The sequence below is a fragment of the Cibotium barometz genome, chromosome 15, assembly GCF_041138505.1.
Source record: "Cibotium barometz isolate CiBa-2024 chromosome 15, ASM4113850v1, whole genome shotgun sequence".
Lineage (NCBI taxonomy): Eukaryota > Viridiplantae > Streptophyta > Polypodiopsida > Cyatheales > Cibotiaceae > Cibotium > Cibotium barometz.
In genome coordinates, this window is record NC_141060.1 from 39,780,794 (window position 1) to 39,804,404 (window position 23,611).

General features: G+C 40.5%; 1 protein-coding gene across 7 annotated transcripts in view; it reads right to left on the reverse strand.

Annotated features, from left to right (window-relative positions):
• Positions 1–14,792: 14,792 nt before the first annotated feature.
• Positions 14,793–23,611, reverse strand: part of LOC147631292 (intraflagellar transport protein 57-like) — a 133,641-nt gene continuing 124,822 nt past the window's right edge. For 4 of the 7 annotated variants that reach the window (XM_086809662.1, XM_086809667.1, XM_086809661.1 and 1 more), the window contains one exon: positions 14,812–15,330. In XM_086809662.1, coding sequence (XP_086665788.1) covers positions 15,211–15,330 — 120 coding nt within the window. In that variant the 3' untranslated portion in view covers positions 14,812–15,210. Of the gene's footprint in view, positions 15,331–23,611 lie in introns of all 7 variants that reach the window. The other 3 variants (XM_086809665.1, XM_086809666.1, XM_086809664.1) reach the window with 2 other exon arrangements.

A 23,611-nucleotide genomic window follows, 5' to 3' on the forward strand; every position in this document is an offset into this window, starting at 1 on the left:
CACGTGGAGACTTGTTACTGAGGACAGACTTGATGTTGTCAAGTATGATACTTTAGTCAACAAGCTCTTGCAAGAAGCACAGTCCAGGCAGCAAAACAGGACTAGGCAGCGTGCAGTTGATCAGGCATTTGTTGCTGCCCAGTAGAGAAGAAGTGGTAAGGTAGCCCCTTTCACTGTTTCTTCTCCTATTAGTAGGTCTGCAACTTCTTCTCCTTCCACAGGTAGCAACAATAGGTCTGAGAAGGCTCTTGATAAAGGCAAGAAAAAAATCAGGTGCAACTATTGTAAGGCAACTGATCATGTCATTAAGAATTGCCCTAAGCTAAAGGCTAAAGAGGCAAAGAAGAAAGAGTCAAATGCAGCCACAATAGCGGATGCTTCTACAAATGTAGATTCTGCAAATGTTGTGCAGGATACAGAATGGGCGTTTAGCGTGTATTGCCAGTATGACCCATCTGTACATGATGCATGTTTGGCAGTTTCTATTGACTCGGATGTATGGTATTTTGACAGTGGTGCTACAAAGCACATTACCTTGCATTGTGATATGTTCACTTGTCTTGAGGCTGTCCCTAATGAGAATACTGTCACATGTGCCAATAATGCTTCTTACCTAGTGAAGGGCATTGGTAAAATTATGCTTACTGCTACAAATGGCAGTGCTTTCACACTTTTCAGATGTTTTGTATGTGCCAGGGATAAAGAAGAATGTATTGTCTGTCTCTGCACTTGCTAGACTTGGACTTGTAGTCAAATTTGTGGATGACAGATGTACTGTTCATGATTTGACTTTTGGTGATATGATTATTGCATTTGGCACCTTGTTTCGTGGGCTGTATAGGCTCAATTCTTATGACAAGTGTGTGGAAGATTCAGCAAATGCAATTTCTGATGAAAAGGCAGTTTCAGATGCAAAACTATGGCATGCTCGTTTTGGTCATCTGAACTTTGCTAGTTTGATGCGTTTGCAAAAATTTGATATGGTTGCTTCATTGCCCCCTCTTGAGGCACCATTAAAACATGTTTGTGAAGGCTGTATTTTGGGCAAAATGTAGCATTCTGCGTTTCCAAAGGATGGTTCTATGCAGCCACTCGCAAATTGCAACTTGTACATAGTGATGTATGTGGGCCTATGCAAACTCCGTCATTTAGTAAACACTTGTACTTCATGACTTTTATTGATGATTACTCAAGGCATGCATGGGTATATCCACTGAAGGCAAAGTCTGAAGTGTTTTTGTGCTTCAAACAGTTTTTGCTTATGGTTGAAAATGTATCCAATTGTACTGTGGGCACCCTTCGTTCTGATCGAGGGGGGGAGTACATGTCTAAAGAGTTTGATGCATTTCTGGCTAGTCGTGGGATAAAACACCAATGTACAGTGCCGTATACCGCTCAGCAAAATGGTGTTGCTGAGAGGAAAAATAGGTCACTTATAGAGATGGCACAATGTATGGTCAAGAGCCAAGCTTTGCCACATGCGTTTTGGCTTGAGGCTGTCATGTATGCTACATATGTACTCAACAGGTGTCCCACTAAGGCCTTGTAGTCTGTTACTCCATACAAAGCTTAGCATGGTAGGAACCCTTCTATTGGTCACTTGCGTGTCTTTGGTTGCTTGGCCTATGCTTTAGTGCTTGTGCAACAACGTAGAAAATTGGATGATAAGGCTGTCAAATGCATTTTTGTTGGTTACAGTGCTGAGAGCAAGGGTTATAGATTGTATCATCCGCAGTCAAAGCGTATCTTGATTAGTCGAGATATTGTTTTTGTGGAAGATGCTGTGCAACCTTTGTTATCATGTACCAAAAAGATAGGTGTGAGCTCACGAGATGTATTTAATACGTTGTTGCCTCTATTTACAGGTGGGAATTCAAATGTAAGTCCTAATGAGGCAAATATTAAGCCTATGCAGATTTCAAATGACATCATAGATCAATCTATTTCTGATTTTACAGGATGTAATTTATGAGGATAGGATTGAAAATGAGCAGGCTAGAGGTATGCCTAAATGGCTGGTGCAAACCTTGCGTGATAGTAGAATTGATGCACCTATTTCTAGTCGTACTCGTTCAGGTTTTCAGCATGCCTCTTATGCATCAGATTGTTATGCTTTGGCTGTGTCTAGTATGTGTGAAGAGGAAGAACCTCTTTCATTTGATGAGGCACAAAAATCAAAAAATTAGTTGGCTGCAATGCAAAGAGAATATGATGCTATAATGAAGAATGGTACATGGTCTTTGTGTGATTTGCCTATTGGTAAAAAGGTCATTGGATGTAAGTGGGTTTTTAAGTTGAAACAAAAGCCAGATGGCAGTGTTGATCACTATAAGGCTAGACTTGTTATGCTCAAGAAAAGGGCATTGATTTTGATGAGACCTTTGCTCCCACTTGTCGTATGACTACCATTCGTAGCATTTGTGCATTGGTAGCTCATAATGGTTGGAATGTACATCAGTTCGACATAAAGACTGTGTTCTTGAATGGAGATTTGCATGAGGAGGTGTATGTATCGCAGCCTCGTGGTTTTGTTCAAAGATGGCAGGAAAACAAAGTGTGCAGGTTGAAAAAGGCTTTGTATGGTTTAAAGCAAGCTCCGCGAGCTTGGTATGAAAAGATACATGCATATTTGACTGCACATGGTTTTCAGAATAGTCCAACAGAAAGCACTTTGTATGTTAAATGTGTGGATGATGTACATCTGATCATTGCTCTCTATGTCGATGACATGCTGATCATAGGACCAAATGAGAGTCATATTACTGATTTTAAGGCTGATTTAAATGCTTCTTTTGACATGTCAGATTTGGGGCATTTGCATCATTATTTGGGGATACAATTTAAGCAGTGTGATGGAGGTATTGCTTTGTGTCAGACAAAGTATATTGAGACATTGTTGCGGAGATTTGACCTTGAAGACTGCAAGCCTATTGCTACTCCAATGGAGACAGGTTTGAAGTTGAGTCTTCATGATGCTGGAGATCACTTTGAGTCTTCATGATGCTGGAGATCACTTTGATGTCACACTCTATCAAACAGCTGTTGGTTGCCTCATTTATGTATGCATTATGAGGCCGGACATTTAGTTTGCAGTCTCACAGGTGAGCAGGTTTATGCATAGCCCAGGGTCTCAGCATTGGAAGGCAATTAAATGCATCTTTCGCTACTTGAATGGCACCATACATCTTGGGTTGTTTTATCCCAAGGGGGATCGTTGTCGCCAGTATATTGAGACATTGTTGCGGAGATTTGGCCTTGAAGACTGTAAGCCTATTGCTACTCCAATGGAGACAGGTTTGAAGTTGAGTCTTCATGATGCTGGAGATCACTTTGATGTCACACTCTATCAAACAGCTGTTGGTTGCCTCATTTATGTATGCATTATGAGGCCGGACATTTAGTTTGCAGTCTCACAGGTGAGCAGGTTTATGCATAGCCCAGGGTCTCAGCATTGGAAGGCAGTTAAATGCATCTTTCTCTACTTGAATGGCACCATACATCTTGGGTTGTTTTATCCCAAGGGGGTCGCCAGATTTACATACTTTTTCGGACTCAGATTGGGCTGGTTGCTATGACACAAGAGTGTCCACAAGTGGTTTTTTTTTCATGCTCGGTAGCTCATGCATATCTTGGTTGAGCAAGAAGCAACCTACTGTGGCCACTTCTAGTTGTGAAGCTGAGTACAGGGCAGCTTTCACAGCTACGGTTGAGTGTGTGTGGCTCAGACGGCTTATGGCTGACTTGGGTGGTGTTGGATAGGAGTCTGCCACCTCTATCTACGCTGACAGTTAGAGCGCATTGGCAGTTGCGAGAAACCCAGTTTTTCATGCTCGCACAAAGCACATTGAGGTGCATTATCACTATGTCAGGGAGAGACTCTCAGTAGGAGAGATCAGCTTGGCATATGTGCCAACACAAGACAACTTCGCCGATCTTTTCACAAAGGCGCTTCCTCGTGAGAAGTTTGAAGCTTTCCGCAAAGCTTTGGGCTTGCTCCCCTTTGTGGACTAATCTACTTCGGGCATGGCACTTCCCTATACATGAGTGCCAGCTCTCATTCACACCATCACTCCCAGGGGCGATTTGTTGCCATATATATAGGCAGTGATGTGTGTGAACACACTTAGGACCGCCAGGGCACTTTTTCCCTCCTTAGGAGGTTTTTTCCCTCGGCTTGTATATACGCCCATTATTCTAGGGCTAACTTATCTTTGTACATTGACACAATCTAATACACTGTGTGTTGTGTGCATTCTTGCTTCTTCTTCTCCAAGCTTTGTGTGCTTTCCTATAATCCTAATTCCAACAAGAGTGAAGGATCCACATAATTGTTATTACAACTAATATTTCTCAAATAATTTGAGAATCTGTCAATCCATGCTCGAGGTGCTTGCTTTAATCCATATAAATATTTCTTTAACTTGCACACATATATTGGATGATGTAGATCTTCATATCCTTGTGGTTGTTCCATGTGTTTTTCACATTCATTTTATGAAATACCCATCCTTGATTTGCTCCTAAATCAATGATGATTCTTACCATTGCCACCTTTGAAACAAGTGAAAGTTTTTTCATAGTCTACAGTTCCATAAGTTTGAGCATATCCTTTGGCAACTTGAACCTGTTTAGACTTTCATTTAAGTTGTATTTGATCTTGTAAACCCATTTGCATCCTATGATCTTTATTTCATCTTTGTATGGTGTGAGATTCCAAGTTTGATTGTCTTTGTATGGTGTGAGATCCCAAATTTGATTCTCTTGAAGAGCATCAATCTCTTTATGCACCATAGTCACTTTCCACTCATGGCTTTGTATAACATCAATCTCTTCATCCATAGTCACTTTCCACTCATGGCTTTGTATAGCATCCTAAAACCTCTTTGGCTCTTCTAACTCTGTCACCTTTGTCATATAAGCATAATGTTTGACCATAAAACATTCACATGTCAATGTGCCTTATCCTTGTACACCTTTGAGGTTGAATTTCTTCAACATATTCACTCCCTTGATTGTTTTGAGAGATCACTTTGTGAGTACCACTAGTGCTTAGCTCACTAGTGATGGTGCAAAGACCTACTTTCCATCGAGACATATTCTCTTTTGCTTCTTTGTGTGCAAGTTGAGCCCAGTTAGCTCATATATGATGATAATTTCTTCATGCTTATTATACCATCCATGAATCTCATCAAAGTCATCTTTGCTAACATACATCTTCTTGTTTGTAGAATCATAGAATTTGAAGACACCCTTTTGTAAATCAATTCTAATAAACACACATCTCCAAGCTTTTGGCTCAAGCTTTGTTTGTATCTCATATATAGCACATGTGGATAAGTATCCCCATAGATCTTCAAGTTTGCCACATTAGGCTTTTGTCATGTAAACTTCTCTTACGGAGATATTTGGATTAATCGATGTTGAAGATCAAGAAAATGGCATAATTACATACCTCTGCCCAATAGTTTTTTGGAATGTTTTTCTCATATAACATGGTTCTTACCATCTCTTTAATGTGTTGATTCTTCCTTTTTGTTACTCCATTTCTTTATGGTGTGTATCTTGGAATCAACTGCCTTTTGATACCTCATTGCTTTAAGTATTGGTCGAATTCCCATGACATATACTCTTCTCCACTATCACTTCTCAAGCTTTTGATCATGAGACCACTTTGTTTTTGCCACTTCTGCTTGGTTGAAACTTATCATCAAAAGCTTTGCTTTAAGCTTTCAAACCACTTCTCAAGATTTTGATCATGAGACCACTTTGTTTTTGCCACTTCTGCTTTGTTGAAACTTATCATCAAAAGCTTTGCTTTAAGCTTTCAAACCACTTCCACTTTATTAAAACCTATCAAAAGCTTTGCTTTAAGCTTTTAAAAAAATATATCCAAACCTTCCTTGAATAGTCACCAATAAAGGTTATATAATATCTTGCTCCTCCAATGCTTTGTGTTTGTGTTGGACCCTATAGATCTATGCATATAAGCTCAAAAGGCTTTTGATGAATATATCCTTCTTTGTTGAAAGGCTTTCTTGCTTGTTCTTTGAGAGTTATCTCCTTCAATCAAGAGATACTTATGTGACTAAGTCTTTTGTGCTAAAGCTCAACTTTTGACATGGACAAGTTTCTCGTATATACACATGCCTCTCACGTAGATATCACATCCAAAATAAACATCCTTCCAACCTTTTCACCTCTTGCTAGAAGCTTGAGTATGTTATAGTCTTGCACAACACACCCACCCATCTAGATTCATTGTTATAGTCTTGCACAATACACCCATCTAGATTCACTGTTAATTGCATACTTTGCTCCACAATCGGTCCAATTGACAATAAGTTCCTTTAATATTTGGAACATGAAGAACATTGCTTAAATGTTAAACTCCTCTTTTAAAAATCTCCAACTCTAAATGTGAGTTGCAAGATATGGTGTACCATCTCCAGTGGATACACTTATCTTCTTAGTGACTTCTTGTTTTGATGAAAACAAGTCCTCTCTTTTGATCATGTGATTTGTACATGCGAAATCTATGTACCATTTGTCTTTTTCCAAAGGCTACTATTGACTGGATGATGCATAGAAAAAAAGTTATATCTGTCTTCTTCTTTTCCTTTCCTTTTGTTGAGACATAATTCCTTTGCTTCCAAAGTGCCATTTCTAATGTCTCTTTACTTCGAACAACAATCTCGAGTCCAATGTCTTATCTTGTCACAATAATTGCAAGCATCTTTATTGTTTTGTCCTCATCCGCCATTATAGCCTCTTGATTTAAGGATTTTCTTCCACTTCGGCCTCTTTGAGTGTTCCTTTAACTCTTCCTATCTATGGAGTCCTCATCGACCTCTTTCGAAGTTGCCACCTCTTAGGCCTTGACATCCTCTTCCTCGGCATCTTCCTTTGGCTTTTCTATGACTAGTGTATAGAGCACTTTCATCACTCCAATCTGCTTTTAATGAGCTTCCCCCAAGAATTTGTTCTTCAAGAATCATTTTTTCCACAAGTTCCTCAAAGTTTAGCAACCGATCTCGAGATAAAATAGATGTTCTGAACATTTTGAGTTTCTTCCAATACCTCTTATGTATATCTCTATCATCTCTTTCTCTTCCAATTGGCTCAAAAATCATGGCCAATTGATCATATATACCTCTAATCTTTGCAACATAATCAAACACTGGCAAGTTCTCCTTCTGAATCGTATGCAACACTCCTCTGAGTTGTATCTTGTGAGAATTTGACACACTTTCAAACATGCTTGAAAGAGTTTCTCACATTTGTATAACGGACTCACAATGTTCAATGTGTGGAATTATTGCTTAACTCACTGCCTGAGCAATAATACTCATCACCTTTTTCTCCTTTAATTGCTATGCTTTGACATCAATTTCATACCAGTTGTCTTCGTTGTAAACTTTGATGAGTCTCACGAGCTTGATTAACTCTTTCTTGGACTTCTCTCTGTTACTACATTCCAATAGCTCTAGAGGTATGTTTGGCATTGCATGAGATCCAATAAGTTTACCCTAAATATAATATGATTAAGGCATATTTTGATCTTGAGCCTCCACGCTTGGTACTTGTGTTTTTCAAGCTTTTCAATATTGTTGATTTGTATCTTTGCTATGATTTGACAAGGAAAAAATGCCGATGTAGAAAGCTATAGAAGTGAAAGGTTAAAGAAGTTTATATGGTGAAAGAGCAGGATGCGTCTCAAACGACGTCGATCCCCTGCTTTTTCTCTTTCTTGGTTTCTAAAGTAGGACTACTAACTTTGCCTTTTCTAAAGAAAAGAAAAAAAGCTAGATTTTTTTAAACACCTCTGTTTGCTTCTCTCACCAAATGCTTGTTTGATGCCTTCTTCGCTTCGCTTAGCGTTGTATGCCCGTTTGGCAGGTTGAGGCCTTCTCTGTATGCAAGCTGTTGACCTAGCTTTCTTGCCTTGAGTTGGCTATGCTGCCTCTATGCTTAGCGTTGCTTGCTTGCCTCTCTACTTAGCCTGTGGAGAGTGTTCAATCCACTCTGAGAGCCTGCTATACTGTCGGAAAGGTTTTAAATAAAAACCTTTCCTCAACCCCTCTTCAGCACAACCATTGTATCCACCACCATTATTAAGTGAGGAGCTTTGCAAACTTTTTCCCTTGGCACTATTTATAATTGGCAGTAGCCCTCCATATACAACTTTGAAAAAAAGCATATAACTCTATATAACTTTATTCCTATAAAAAATCCCCATGTAAGAGCTTGTTCCTTTGCCTTGTAGCTTCTCTTGAGCTCCCACTCAACAAAGTAGACCCCAACGTACATCAAAGTCTACATTTATATACATCATGAGGTAATAATCCTTGGACAATCTGAAGCATCACCAATGCAACTTATCACATTAAAGGGGAAAAAACTCACCAAATGAAGTTAAATGCCAAACCTAGCAAAATCTGACACGTAGGCTGGGGGTAGGTTCGTAGAATCTTTCCTTAATATATGTTTATAAATTTAGATAAGCCCAAAATCATGGGTCTAGAGAAAATTTTGACTTTCTAATAACATAGCCTGCACACCAAACTCAACCAATAAGAAAGGCAACTACTCATTTAAATTCCTAAGAAAGTTCCATTGCATTGCTAAGCTGTAGATTAGCACACAACTAGGGTAAATTAGAATAGTGTGTGCGGGTGCAAGTGTGTGCACATTTGTAGGTGTGTTCGCGTGCTTGCATGTGCATGTCCGCATGTCAAGATTGAATAATTATCTAATTTTGGTTTTGCAAGGGCATGAACCTAAGTTCAAACCTTGGCATGGCCTCTTGGCCTCCAGAAGGTTTCAGTTGTAGCAATTATGCCTACATCCTCTCAAGTACTTCTTGATAGAGCCTTACATTTTGAACCCTTTATCATCATTTGACATCAATCACGTGAATCGATGTCCTCTTTGATTTGTACACTTTGCTTTGAGTTGTCAAATTTTGACGGACAACACCTGAATCTTTTCATGTGATTTTTTGTAGAGATTGTTATCATGGACAAGCCGTGATCATATTATTTCAAAGTACGGTATGAAATTACTCCATATTACATGTAAGACTCTTTTCACGAGGGCCTTCATACCAATAATGACACACCTCACAACCTTTGAGTGAGTCTGCAAAACAGATAAGCTTGATCCTTAAGTACAAACTCGGAATTACGGTTCACCAGGTAATCTCTTGTTGGATGTGTTTCAAGGGGGGTTAGGGTGAGCCATAAAAAGCTTGCACTTTTTCTGCCTCAAGCTCAAGTTGAGATGATGTTCATATCTTGAACTCCAAGTAGTATTTGAAACTTTTCTAACTTCTCTCTCACCAATGCTTTGGTGAAGATCTTTGCGATTTGGTCTTTGGTCTTTACAAATTTTAGATGTACTTGACCTTAAAGTACTTTTTTCCTCACAAAGTTGATATGAGATTCTTGGCTAACTGAATGGAACTCATGCTATCAGTGTATATAGGTATTGGGTCTTTCAAGGTTTTCTCCAAGTCTGCTAAGACTTGTTGCATCCATGCAACATCACAAACTGCTTGTGCTGAAGCTCTCTACTCTACTTGTGTTGTACTCAAGGCTACTGTAATTTGTTTCTTTGATTTCCAAGAAAGAAGATCTTTCCCAATTCAACAACACATGCATGTGGTTCTTCTTCTTTTGTTGATGGATCACTTGCCCAATCTGCATCACTATATGCATGAAGTTTAAACTCATCTTCACACCAATAGTGAAGTCCATGATTCATCGTGCTTTTGATATATCTCAAGATTTGTCTCACTTCATCCATGTAAGTTTTCCTTGGGCTTTGCAGAAACTGGCTCACCACTCTAACTTCATGAACAATATCTAGCCTTGTAATTATGGAGATAAATGAGTTTTCCTACATGTTATCTATACCAAGGTTTTATGTTCAAATATCGATCCTTTGTCTATGTAAAGCTTCACATTCACCCCCAAAGGTGTAGCTATAGTTTTGTAATTTATTAAGCCATATTGTTCCAACATGCCTATGATGTAGTTTCTTTGTGAAAGCACATATGCTTTTTTTCCTTTGATTATTTCCACTCCAAGGAAATATCCTAGTTCTCCCAAGTCCTTCATGTTAAATTATGCATGAAATAATGCTTTCACTTTTGTGTTCTCTTCTTCATTATTCTTTGTAAAAATAAGATTATCCACATCAAGCACCAAAATTATAATATTACTTCTATCTTTACAAACAGTGAAGGATCCACATAATTGTTATTACAACTAATATTTCTCAAATAATTTGAGAATATGTCAATGCGTGCTTGCTTTAATCCATATAAATATTTCTTTAACTTGCACACATATATTGGATGATGTAGATCTTCATATCTCTTTGGTTGTTCCATGTGTTTTTCACATTCATTTGATGAAATACCCATCCTTGATCCGCTCCTAAATCAATGATGATTCTTACCATTGCCACCCTTGAAACAAGTGAAAGTTTTTTCATAGTCTACAGTTCCATAAGTTTGAGCATATCCTTTGGCAACTTGAACCTGTTTAGACTTCCATTTAAGTTGTATTTGATCTTGTAAACCCATTTGCATATCCTATGATCTTTATTTCATCTTTGTATGGTGTGAGATCCCAAGTTTGATTCTCTTTGTATGGTGTGAGATCCCAAATTCGATTCTCCTGAAGAGCATCAATCTCTTCATCCATAGTCACTTTCCACTCATGGCTTTGTATAGCATCCTAAAACCTCTTTGGCTCTTCTAACTCTGTCACCTTTGTCATATAAGCATAATGTTTGACCATAAAACATTCACGGGTCAACGTGCTTTATCCTTGTACACCTTTGAGGTTGAATTTCTTCAGCATATTCACTCCCTTGATTGTTTTGAGAGATCACTTCAGGAGTACCACTAGTGCTTAGCTCACTAGTGATGGTGCAAAGACCTACTTTCCATCGAGACATATTCTCCTCTTCTGCTTCTTTGTGTGCAAGTTGAGCTCCACTTGGCTCATATATGATGACAATTTCTTCATGCTTATTATACCATCCATGAATCTCATCAAAGTCAACATCTTTGCTAACATACATCTTCTTGTTTGTAGAATCATAGAATTTGAAGACACCCTTTTGTAAATCAATTCTAATAAACACACATCTCGAAGCTTTTGGCTCAAGCTCTGTTTGTATCTCATATAGCACATGTGGATAAGCATCCCCATAGATCTTCAAGTTTCCCACATTAGGCTTTTGTCTTGTAAACTTCTCTTCCAGAGTTATATTTGGATCAATCAATGTTGAAGATCAAGAAAATGGCATAATTACATACCTTTGCCCAATAGTTTTTTGGCATGTTTTTCTCATATAACATGGCTCTTATCATCTCTTCAATGTGCCAATTCTTCCTTTTTGTTACTCCATTTCTTTATGGCGTGTATCTTGGAATCAACTATCTTTTGATACCTCATTGCTTTAAGTATTGGTCGAATTCCCATGACATATACTCTCCTCCACTGTCACTTCTCAAGATTTTGCTCATGAGACCACTTTGTTTTTGCCACTTCTGCTTTGTTGAAACTTATCAAAAGCTTTGCTTTAAGCTTTCAAGCCACTTCCACTTTATTAAAACCTATCAAAAGCTTTGCTTTAAGCTTTCAAAAAATATATCCAAACCTTCCTTGAATAGTCACCAATAAAGGTTATATAATACTTGCTCCTCCAATGCTTTGTGTTTGTGTTGGACCCTACAGATCTATACATATAAGCTCAAAAGGCTTTTGATGAATATATCCTTCTTTGTTGGAAGGCTTTCTTGCTTGTTCTTTGAGAGTTATCTCCTTCAATCAAGAGATACTTATGTGACTAAGTCTTTTGTGCTAAAGCTCAGCTTTTGACATGGACAAGTTTCTCATATATACACATGCCTCTCACATAGATATCACATCCAAAATAAACGTCCTTCCAACCTTTTCACCTCTTGCTAGAAGCTTGAGTATGTTATAGTCTTGCACAACACACCCACCTATCTAGATTCATTGTTTTAGTCTTGCACAATACACCCATCTAGATTCATTGTTAATTGCATACTTTGCTCCACAATCGGTCCAATTGACAATAAGTTCCTTTAATATTTGGAACATGAAGAACATTGCTTAAATGCTGAACTCCTCTTTTAAAAATCTCCAACTCTAAATGTGAGTTGCAAGATATGGTTAGTGACTTCTTGTTTTGATGAAAACAAGTCCTCTCTTTTGATCATGTGATTTGTACATGCGAAATCTATGTACCATTTGTCTTTTTTCAAAGGCTATTATTTACTGGATGATGCATAGAAAAAAAATTATATTTGTCTTCTTTTCTCTTTCCTTTTGTCGAGACATAATTCCTTTGCTTCCAAAGTGCCATTTCTAATGTCTCTTTACTTCGAACAACAATTTCAAGTCCAATGTCTTATCTTGTCACAATAATTGCAAGCATCTTTATTGTTTTGTCCTCCTCCGCCATTATAGCCTCTTGATTTAAGGATTTTCTTCCACTTCGGCCTCTTTGAGTGTTCCTTTGACTCTTCCTATCTATGGAGTCCTCATCGACCTCTTTCGAAGTTGCCACCTCTAAGGCCTTGACATCCTCGTCCTCTTCCTCAGCATCTTCCTTTGGCTTTTCTAACACCAGTGTATAGATTACTTTCATCACTCCAATCTGCTTTTAATGAGCATTTTCATCACTCCAATCTGCTTTTAATGAGCTTCCCCCAAGAATCTGTTCTTCAAGAATCATTTTTTCCACAAGTTTCTCAAAGTTCAGTAACCGATCTCGAGATAAAATAGATGTTCTGAACATTTTGAGTTTCTTCCAATACCTCTTATGTATATCTCTATCATCTCTTTCTCTTCCAATTGGCTCAAAAATCATGGCCGATTGATCATATATACCTCTAATCTTTGCAACATAATCAAACACTGGCAAGTTCTCCTTTTCAATCGTATGCAACGTTCCTCTGAGTTGTATCTTGTGAAATTTGACACACTTTCAAACATGCTTGAAAGAGTTTCTCACATTTCTATAACTGACTCACAATGTTCAATGTGTGGAATTATTGCTTGACTCACTGCGTGAGCAATAATACTCATCACCTTTTTCTCCTTTAATTGCTATGCTTTGACATCAATTTCATACCAGTTGTCTTTGTAAACTTTGTTGAGTCTCACGAGCATGATCAACTCTTTCTTGGACTTCTCTCTGTTACTGCATTCCGATAGGTCTAGAGGTATGTTTGGCATTGCATGAGATCCAATAAGTATACCCTAAAGATCATATGATAAAAGGAATATTTTGATCTTGAGCCTCCACGCTTGGTACTTGTGTTTTCAAAGCTTTTCAATATTGTTGATTTGTATCTCTGCTATGATTTGACAAGGAAAAAGTGCCGATGTAGAAAGCATAGAAGTGAAAGGTTAAAGAAGTTTATATGGTGAAAGAGCAAGATGCGTCTCAAACGACGTTAAAAAAATGAGCTTATTGATCCCCTCCTTTTTCTCTTTCTTGGTTTCTAAAGTAGGACTACTAACTTTGCCTTTTCTAAAGAAATTAAAAAAAAAGCTAGATTTTTTTAAACACCTATGTTTGCTTCTCTCACCAAAGGCTTGTTTGATGCCTTCTTCGCTTGCTTAGCGTTGTATGCTCGTTTGGCAGGTTGAGGCCTTCTCTGTATGCAAGCTGTTGACCTAGCTTTCTTGCCTTGAGTTGGCTATGCTGCCTCTATGCTTAGCGTTGCTGGCTTGCCTCTCTACTTAGCCTGCGGAGAGTGTTCAATCCGCTTGCTACTATCGGAAAGGTTTTAAACAAAACTCTTTCCTCAACCCCTCTTCAGCACAACCATTGTATCCACCACCACTATTAAGTGAGGAGCTTTGCAAACTTTTTCCCTTGGCACTATTTATGATTGGCAATAGCCCTCCATATACAACTTTGAAAAAAAGCATATAAAAAATCCCCACGTAAGAGTTTGTTCCTCTGCCTTGTAGCTTCTCTTGAGCTTGCACTCTTCAACAAAGTAGACCCCAAAGTACGTCAAATTCTACATTTATATACATCTTGAGGTAATAATCCCTCGACAATCTAAAGCATCACCAATGCAACTTATCACATTAAAGGGGAAAAAACTCACCAAATGAAGTTAAATGCCAAACCTAGCAAAATCTGACACGTAGGCTAGGGGTAGGTTCGTAGAATCTTTCCTTAATATATGTTTATAAATTTAGATAAGCCCGAAATCATGGGTCTAGAGAAAATTTTGACTTTCTAATAACATAACCTGCACACCAAACTCAACCAATAAGAAAGGCAACTACTCATTTAAATTCCTAAGAAAGTTCCATTGCATTGCTAAGCTGTAGATTAGCGCACAATTAGGGTAAATTAGATTAGTGTGTGCGCGTGCAAGTGTGTGCACATTTGTAGGTGTGTTCGCGTGCTTGCATGTGTATGTACACGTGTGCATGTGGGTGCATGTGCGCATGTCAAGATTGAATAATTACCTAAGTTTGGTTTTGCAAGGGCATGAACCTGAGTTCAAACCTTGGCATGGGCTCTTGGTCTATATATTGTCCAGAAGGTTTCAGTTGTAGCAATTACGCCTACATCCTCTCAAGTACTTCTTGATAGAGCCTTACATTCTGCACCCTTTATCATCATTTGATATCAATCATGTGAATCGATGTCCTCTTTGATTTGTACACTTTGCTTTGAGTTTGTCAAATTTTGAAGGACAACACCTAAATCTTTTCATCTGATTTTTTGTAGAGATTGTTATCATGGACAAGCCGTGATCATATTATTTCAAAGTACGGTATGAAATTACTCCATATTACATGTAAGACTCTTTTAACGAGGGCCTTCATACAAATAATGACACACCTCACAACCTTCGAGTGAGTCTGCAAAACAGATAAGCTTGATCCTTAAGTACAAACTCACTTATTACAAACAACCTAGGGACCAGGGTGTGCATGACACAGATCTGCAACTGCAACAAAATTATATACATCATCCAGATCGGATTTTCACACTTGGAGCCTTCCATATAGTGCTGATCATGCTTTTGAACTTGAGCTTCATTTCACATTTGTCAATGCAATACTCTGGTTGACTTGATTCTGGTGAAATAATGAAAAGAATAAGCAAATCAGTGATGGGCCTTTTTATGAAGCGTCATATAATATAAATAATTATTTCTATTTTTGTGTGTATATATATGTAAATATCTATATATCTGTGCGTAGTGCCAAGCCCGACAAGCCATGCCTCCATCTTGCCAAGCAAAATACTGACCTGCCAGACAAAAGACAAACCAAAGGACTCAGTTCATGAAGCAGCAACTCCCTCTCCAAGTGTTGCATTAGATTGCACCAGCTATTACACACAAAATCTCATCTTGTAGCAGCTCTACTCAGCTTTCACTGTTTACCTTGGACCTTTGGCATTCGACAATAGGATATATTTGAACTTTATAGCTTATCTACTTTAAGAAAAAAATTTACTTACGAAGGAAGGACACTCAAAGAGTAAGGGCCTTTACACATCTGTGGTGGAACCGGGATTGGGGAAGATCTACCCCTCACCCATGCTCGTGGACCATCCATCTACCCGCCCAACCTATCTTGATGGAGGAGTTACAGGATTCACAGCCTAAGATTGCTGCTGGTGGAGCCAATCAGGAATGTAATGGCTTGTTCCAGACAAGGGACTCTCTCCAAATACACGTGATGGTATCCATCTATACTCCTCAGCATAGTTGTCTCCGTACAACGTACGACGGCATATCGTACGGAATACCGTATGACACAATACAGTACGGTGATGGCACGGAAGCGGTAAAGCTGTTTACGCCCTTATAGAATGCCACACTTCCACACACGCATGCAAACACACCAGAACACCAGATCAAAGAGCATGAACAAGACTTTATATTTCAGATCTGGCCACAACTTGTACCCAAACAAACACAGAAATAAAAAGAACTCTCTGGCATCACCAAACACCAGCCACAGCTAATCAAAAGAATTTACAACTCTCGCTTGAGTCTTCAGAAAAGGTAGAAATCCACAAAAAACCACACACACACCCTCTCCCTCCGGCTCTCTGTGCTGATCCTCTGTCAGTTACACTTCAAGCCCAAGCTCTGCAACTTATCTGCCGTGCTTCCGGCCTCACCAGCCACCCTTTATATCACCAGCCTTTGTTTCACATACCCTAGGCAGCTCCTCTGCAGTCGTAAGCTCTCCAAAACCCAGCACAAACACCAGCCCACGCTCAGCTTCTCTGCAAACCACTGCACTCGCTTTACTCGTCTGTGGCTGTACTTCACAAGGGGGACCCCATCGAATCCACGTTCACGTCTGCCTCAGCTGCACTTCCGGCTGCACTCTACCTACTTGCATGTCCTTCTTACGGTAGCCATCCAAACGGCGGCCTTCACCAAGGCGGTTTCTCTCACCAACCGTCGCCTTCCACCACATCAACTCTCTAGTCGCCCGCAGCCATGAACACCCGAACCTTCAACGCAAACCTTGGCTTTATCTTCCAGCTGCGCCCGAGCCAAAAAAACAAAGCTTTCTCTACTTTCTGTCTACAGGCGCCTCAGGAAAATGACCCCTTTATCCACCAGGCGACTACTCTTCACCTGTATGCTCTGCGACCCTCCACTCGTCCTCCAGGCAGCAACAACCCGTCTTTACCTCCCTCTGTATTCGGCCACCCCTCTGTTGCCAGCCCGTTGTTCTCAGTCCAAGCAAAACACACCACTTCCTTTATCATCCACTCGCCCTTCTCAGAGGCGGCCTCCTCACGTCCCTTGCTGCAGCTTTTTTCTCCTCTGGCAATTCTGTCTGCTCCCCCCCGCTGCTCTTCACCAGTTATCACCCAAGCGGCGCTCCCCACTTCTCTCTAGAATCCCCCCTTTTTCATGTACTAGGCCGCCTCCAAGCATCCGCACTTCGCCAACTTCCAGAAGCAGCGTCTTCTTCACGTGCTGGCCGTTGTTGGCAAAAATGTAAACAGCCACGTAGTTATGCTTTTTGGCCACATAAATAATGTAACTTATTATTTTATTTTCCTAAAGCCCCAACAATGGCTATATCACTCTTCATTTCACATTATGCTCAAGGCCACATCAATATTTTATGGTTCTCATGCTTCCACATCTTCCAACATAACTTTCCAGTGCCCACTGTATCCTTGGGGACGCGCACACACTTCCAATGGCCGAGCAACTGATATCATCCTCAGTGGACCTCTCACCGGACAGGCTTATACATGCTCACATCAAAACCATTTACTCTGTACACCTGACAACGCTCTCAAAAGCAAAACCTTCACACACGCCATGCACACGTATGTACACATTACCAACTCCTATTTTGTCCACACATATTTAGCAACCCCCTACTTCTGCTGAGACATTCATGTCCAGCAGCTGTACAAACAAGGATGAAATATTCAGATTTTCCTCTGTACTCTCCGCAACCTCCTGACATGCATCACAAGCTTCTTGATCTTCTTCTTTCACGGCTAACATCAATCGAGCAAAATATTTCTTCAGTCGTAAACCATTCACTCTCCTTTTATGCTTTTTTCCATTCAAATCAGCAAGCTGATAACTCCCATTATCAAATTTTCTCTCAACTTTATACGGACCTTCCCACTTTGTCTGGAATGCAGTATGAAAAGTACTATCCAGCTTGCTATTATACCTGAGAACCAGATCACCCTCTTCAATTTCTTTCTGCTCCACCTTCTCATTCTCCCTCTCTTGTCTTTTCAATTGCATAGCCGCATAGTGATCAAATGCTAGCTCTCTATCCAACTGGACTATTTGTAAGGCCAGTAATCTTTCTCTGTAACAATTAATAGGCTCATGCCCTTCTTCAATCAAAAACTTCAAAGCTGGAATTTCCACATCAATAGGCATGAGTGCTTCTTTTCCATAAACTAAATGAAAGGGTGAGAATTGTGTACCAGATTTTACTGCAACCCTGTATGCCCATAATACACGATTCATCTCTATATCCCAATTCTTGATATGGCCTTCTGTCATTTTGGTTATCATCAGCTTAAATTCACCATTGAATCTTTCATTCAAGCCATTGCATTGAGGGTGATAAGGAGTGGAGTACTTGTGGTTGATATTCAATCTTCTGCATAAATGATCAACTACCTCTCCTCGAAATTCAGGTCCATTATCTGATAATATCTCCAGAGGAATACCAAATCTGCAGCATATATGTTCATACACAAAATCAGCCACCTCTTTACTATCCACTCTCTTTACTGCCTTCACTTCTGCCCATTTTGATAGGTAATCCACTGCAGTAAGCACATAACACTTTCCTCTGGCTGTCCTGGGAAGTGGTCCAACTGCATCCACTCCCTATCTTTCAAAAATGTCATATACCAGCATAATATTTCTCGGCTCCATTTTTAAGATCCTCTTCCCCATTCTCTGGCACTCATGGCAAGACCTGCACCAGTGCTGAATATCCTTCTGGATGGAAGGCCATACATAACCCTCCAGTAATACCTTCTGCAAGGTGATCTTAAATGCATAATGACCCCCACATGCTCCCTCATGATTTGAAGATAGAATATAATAAATTTCTTCCCTCCAGGGAATTCTCCTCAATACCTGATCAGCTCCCTGCATGTATAATTCATCCCCAATCATGACATAATGCTTACTTTTCTTGATAAAATGATACTTTTGGCCTTTTTAGAGCTTCTCAGGCAAGCGACTTGAGAGTAAATAATCCACCACTCTGGACAGGTATTCCCTCCCTCTATATAATGGCTCTTCGATTTTTGCAATTACTGGATCCTGATTAATTGCCTCCTGAGCCAACTCATGTGCCATATGATTGTCCTCCCGCCGCACATGTTGAATACTCCATGCTGTAAATTGATGTAGCAGCCTTCTAACATTAGTCAGACATTCTTTTAATCTCGGATTCTTTGCTTGCCAGCTACCCAAGACCTGCTTTACTACTAATAGAGAATCTCCCTTTATGATTAACTTCTGAATTTTCTGTTTTAAAGCAGCCTGCAACCCTTGAAACAATGCTGTGTATTCAGCCTCATTGTTACTTTCAGCTTCCAGAAGTATCCCATCCTTTAGAATCAGCACGCCTTCTGAATCCTGGATTATATACCCCCCGGTGGCTTGATGTATACTCCTCTTATATGAACCGTCAAAGAACAAAACATGAGCTCCAGGAATGATAATTTGTTCCTCTTTTTCTATCTTTGAATCCACTTCCTTCACCAGTATCGGGCCATCCTTGTATGTTAGAAGATCTGCCAGAGTTGCCTTGCAAGTATCTTCAATCAAAAATGAGAAATCATATTCTTGAAGCTCCACTAACCATCGTATCATACCTTTTGAGAGTGAAGTACCATTCACCAGTTGAGGGAGCAGAGTATAATTTGTCAGCACCACAAATGGTCTCATCAGGAGATATGACCTGAATTTCCTGCAAGCATACACCAAACTTGACAAAACCAATTCAGCCTCAGTATATTTCCTCTCTGCTTCTCTCTTCACTCTACTTGCATAATACACAGACTTCATATATCTGGATTCATCTCCTCTCTGCATTAAGATTGCTCCAACTACATCCGGACCAAAAGATGGATTCACATAAAAGACCTGAGAGAAATCCGGAGCTTTTACACTGGAAATACCTCCCAATACCTCCTTCACTTTCTCAAACACTTCCTCGCATTCTTCATTCCATTGCAATGGTTCCTTCTTCATAGCCTGCTGAAGAGGGTAAAGCAGTTGAGACATTAAAGGAACAAATCTTGCCATATATTTTACCTTCTGGACAAAAGTCTGCAGCTGCCTGGATGTTGATGGTGCAGATAATAAGACGAGCTTTTATCTTCTCTGGATCAGGTTCAATTCCATTCTGAGATATCATATGCCCCAACAGCTTCACCTTTGAATATCCTAAATGACACTTCTTTGGATTCAGCTGTCCACCTGCATCATCCATTTTAGAAAATACTTGCTCCAATTTATTACCATGCTCCTTTTGAGAACTATATACACATATATCATCCAAAAAAGCTCTCACAAAATGATCTGTAAGAGGTGCAAGTACTCTGTCAGTGTTCCTCTGATACCATGAGGGTGCATTTTTCAAACCAAATGGTACTACTCGGTAACAGAAGCAACCCCACGGTGTAATGATAGTGGTCTTAGCCTGATCTTCCTCAGCAATTGAGATCTGAAAATACCCAGAGAAGCCATCGCATACACTATACCTCTCATATCCAGCTACCCTGTCCAAAATATCATCAATGAACGGCAGAGGATAGTGATTGCTTTTTGTTGCAGCATTCAGAGGCTTGTAATCAATACAGACTCTCCACCCACCTGTATGCTTTGGAGTAAAGACCACTGGATTTGCTCAATCTGAGTGATCTACTGGATAAATTAACCCTGCTTTTAACAACTTACTCAGCTCCTCTCTTAATACAGGCAATAGCTCTCTATTTATCCTCAGTTTCTGAAACACTGGCCTCACACCCTCTTTCAATACTATAGGCATTGGTTCACATTTGAATCCTCGAATCTCTTCATATGAAGTAATAAACAAATGAGGGAATTTATGTATTACCTTCATATACTCTTCTTTCTCCACTGGTTGCAATTTAGGATTCAGCATGCCCTGTAACAGTTTCTCTTTCTCTGCACTGGGTGATGGAGGCTGCATCAAACTGTCCATATCTTCAAGTCTGCTCTCTTCTTCCTTCTTTAATTCCTCTTCAGCTTGCATCACATGCTCGTTTTCTTCCTTCATTATAAATGATACCTGGCTCTCATCATCAGAAGTAGAACTCTCTTCTTCAGTTTCACTATCTGTATACTCATCAGCACTTGTTTCTTCAGGTTCACTCTTCATTTCCCGCTTACTACTCATGTTGAATTTCCTAGCTCTCCCTCTCCTATTATGTACTGTTATAGTTTCCCTTTTCCAATTTTGGATGGCACCCACCTGTCTGAGCCAAGGTCTGCCCAAAATCAGTGGATAAGCTCCCAAACCAGCCGGCATAATATGGCAATTCATGTTGCAAACCACACTAAAAGCAGTCACTGGCACTTCTGTACATATACCCAGACACTTCACTTTTGCATGATTTGCCACACGGAGTCTAAAATCTGAACTAGCATTCAGCTTTAACCCCAATCTCTCCATACAGGACTGAGTCATCACACTGATTTGTGCACCGCCATCAACATATGCTTCTCCAACACTCACACTTCCACACCAAGCATCAACTGATGGACAAATATTAGGAAGGTCTTCCACAGACATCAGCTCCATTTCGCCTTGTGTGGGCTCCTGCTCATTTACTTTCCTCGGATTTGCCAACTTCTTCCACTCTCTCTTAAGCTTCGGACACAATCCAAGCAATTGGGCAAAAGTTATATTGGCTACCCTTCCCTTTAAATCTCCCATCAATGTATACTCCTCTTGACCTTGACCAATATGCAAATCTGAAGTTTTATAATGTCTCCTTGGCTTCCTCTTCTTCTTCTCTGGTTGAGGGCTTATATCAAATTGGACATGCTTATCTTTCTTAGAAGATGGTTCAGGTTCTGCCATTGTACTCCTCGTCCTCTTGGCCACAGGCATAATCTCTGGAATGGTCTCCACTCCTATCAAGCTGAGAGCCGGTCCTTTCCCTTTATCCTCCCATTTAACTCCACTGGTAGAGGGTTGATTTGGATCTTTTACTTCCACACTATGATCCCCCGATCTATCATTAGTCCTCTGCATCACAGGATACATTCCACCACCTGCTCTGGGCGGTTTGTCACATTGAGGGCTGATATGTCCCCGCTCCCCACAGTTCCAACATTGGACATTGCTCAAATAGTAGCCCCGTCCTCTTCCTGTTCCTCCCATATTCCCTTCACCTGTTGACATATTGTCTCTTCTATTATTTGGTGCACCTCGGCTTCTTCCCTTTCCACCTGCTTCCCTCCAATTCAAACTTAGAGACTTCATGAGCTCCACTGCATCATGTATGTCCCTCTTCAAAGTGTCCTACTGTTCTGGAACAACAGCAGCTTCCCTTTTAGGATGTATACTCTCAATCTCTGGCATCTTCACAAACTTCTTTGGCTCTTCCTGTATTCCCATCTGCCTCAGACGCTTCACCTTCCACTCCTTCTCTCGAGCTACTCTGACAGCCTCGTCAAAGCTATCCAGGTTCTTCAGCTCCACCTTCAGACGGAGGGTTGGCTCCAGACCAGCCACAAACCGGTCTCTCTTTATCATCTGCGGGGGTACTTCAGGAATCAGAGCCTCACACCATAGACTCCACAGTCTACCAAACTCTATCAGATACTGATCCACATCCTGACCGTCCTTCTGCTCAATGTTACACAACTCCTTCCATACTTCATTTGGACTTCTCACACGGGCAAACTGTGCCAAAAATGCAGCTCTGACTACACGGTACTCAGGATCCTGTTGATGAATGTTCCTATGTGTAGTCACAAACATATGTAGCCATGTTTTTGCATCACCCTGCAAGCAATAAGCCAAAATCTGAGAGAGGATCTCCGGAGTTGCTCTGTCTTTCATCAAGGCTGTAAATTCCATCTTCTCCAGAAACCTGACTGCACTCTCCTATGGCAATCCCCAATACTCTGGAAAATCCTAAGCCATCTTTCCAAATCTTGCTTCACACAGCCCCTGTCTTCTTTCACAAACCAGAGGAAATCTGCTCCTCTGTGGAGGCACCAAAAAGTGATGGCACGGAAGCGGTAAAGCTGTTTACGCCCTTATAGAATGCCACACTTCCACACACGCATGCAAACACACCAGAACACCAGATCAAAGAGCATGAACAAGACTTTATATTTCAGATCTGGCCACAACTTGTACCCAAACAAACACAGAAATAAAAAGAACTCTCTGGCATCACCAAACACCAGCCACAGCTAATCAAAAGAATTTACAACTCTCGCTTGAGTCTTCAGAAAAGGTAGAAATCCACAAAAAACCACACACACACCCTCTCCCTCTGGCTCTCTGTGCTGATCCTCTGTCAGTTACACTTCAAGCCCAAGCTCTGCAACTTATCTGCCGTGCTTCCGGCCTCACCAGCCACCCTTTATATCACCAGCCTTTGTTTCACATACCCTAGGCAGCTCCTCTGCAGTCGTAAGCTCTCCAAAACCCAGCACAAACACCAGCCCACGCTCAGCTTCTCTGCAAACCACTCCACTCGCTTTACTCGTCTGTGGGCTGTACTTCACAAGGGGGACCCCATCGAATCCACGTTCACGTCTACCTCAACTGCACTTCCGACTGCACTCTACCTACTTGCATGTCCTTCTTACGGTAGCCATCCAAACGGCGGCCTTCACCAAGGCGGTTTCTCTCACCAGCCGTCGCCTTCCACCACATCAACTCTCTAGTCGCCCGCAGCCATGAACACCCGAACCTTCAACGCAAACCTTGGCTTTATCTTCCAGTTGCGCCCGAGCCAAAAAAACAAAGCTTTCTCTACTTTCTGTCTACAGGCGCCTTAGGAAAAT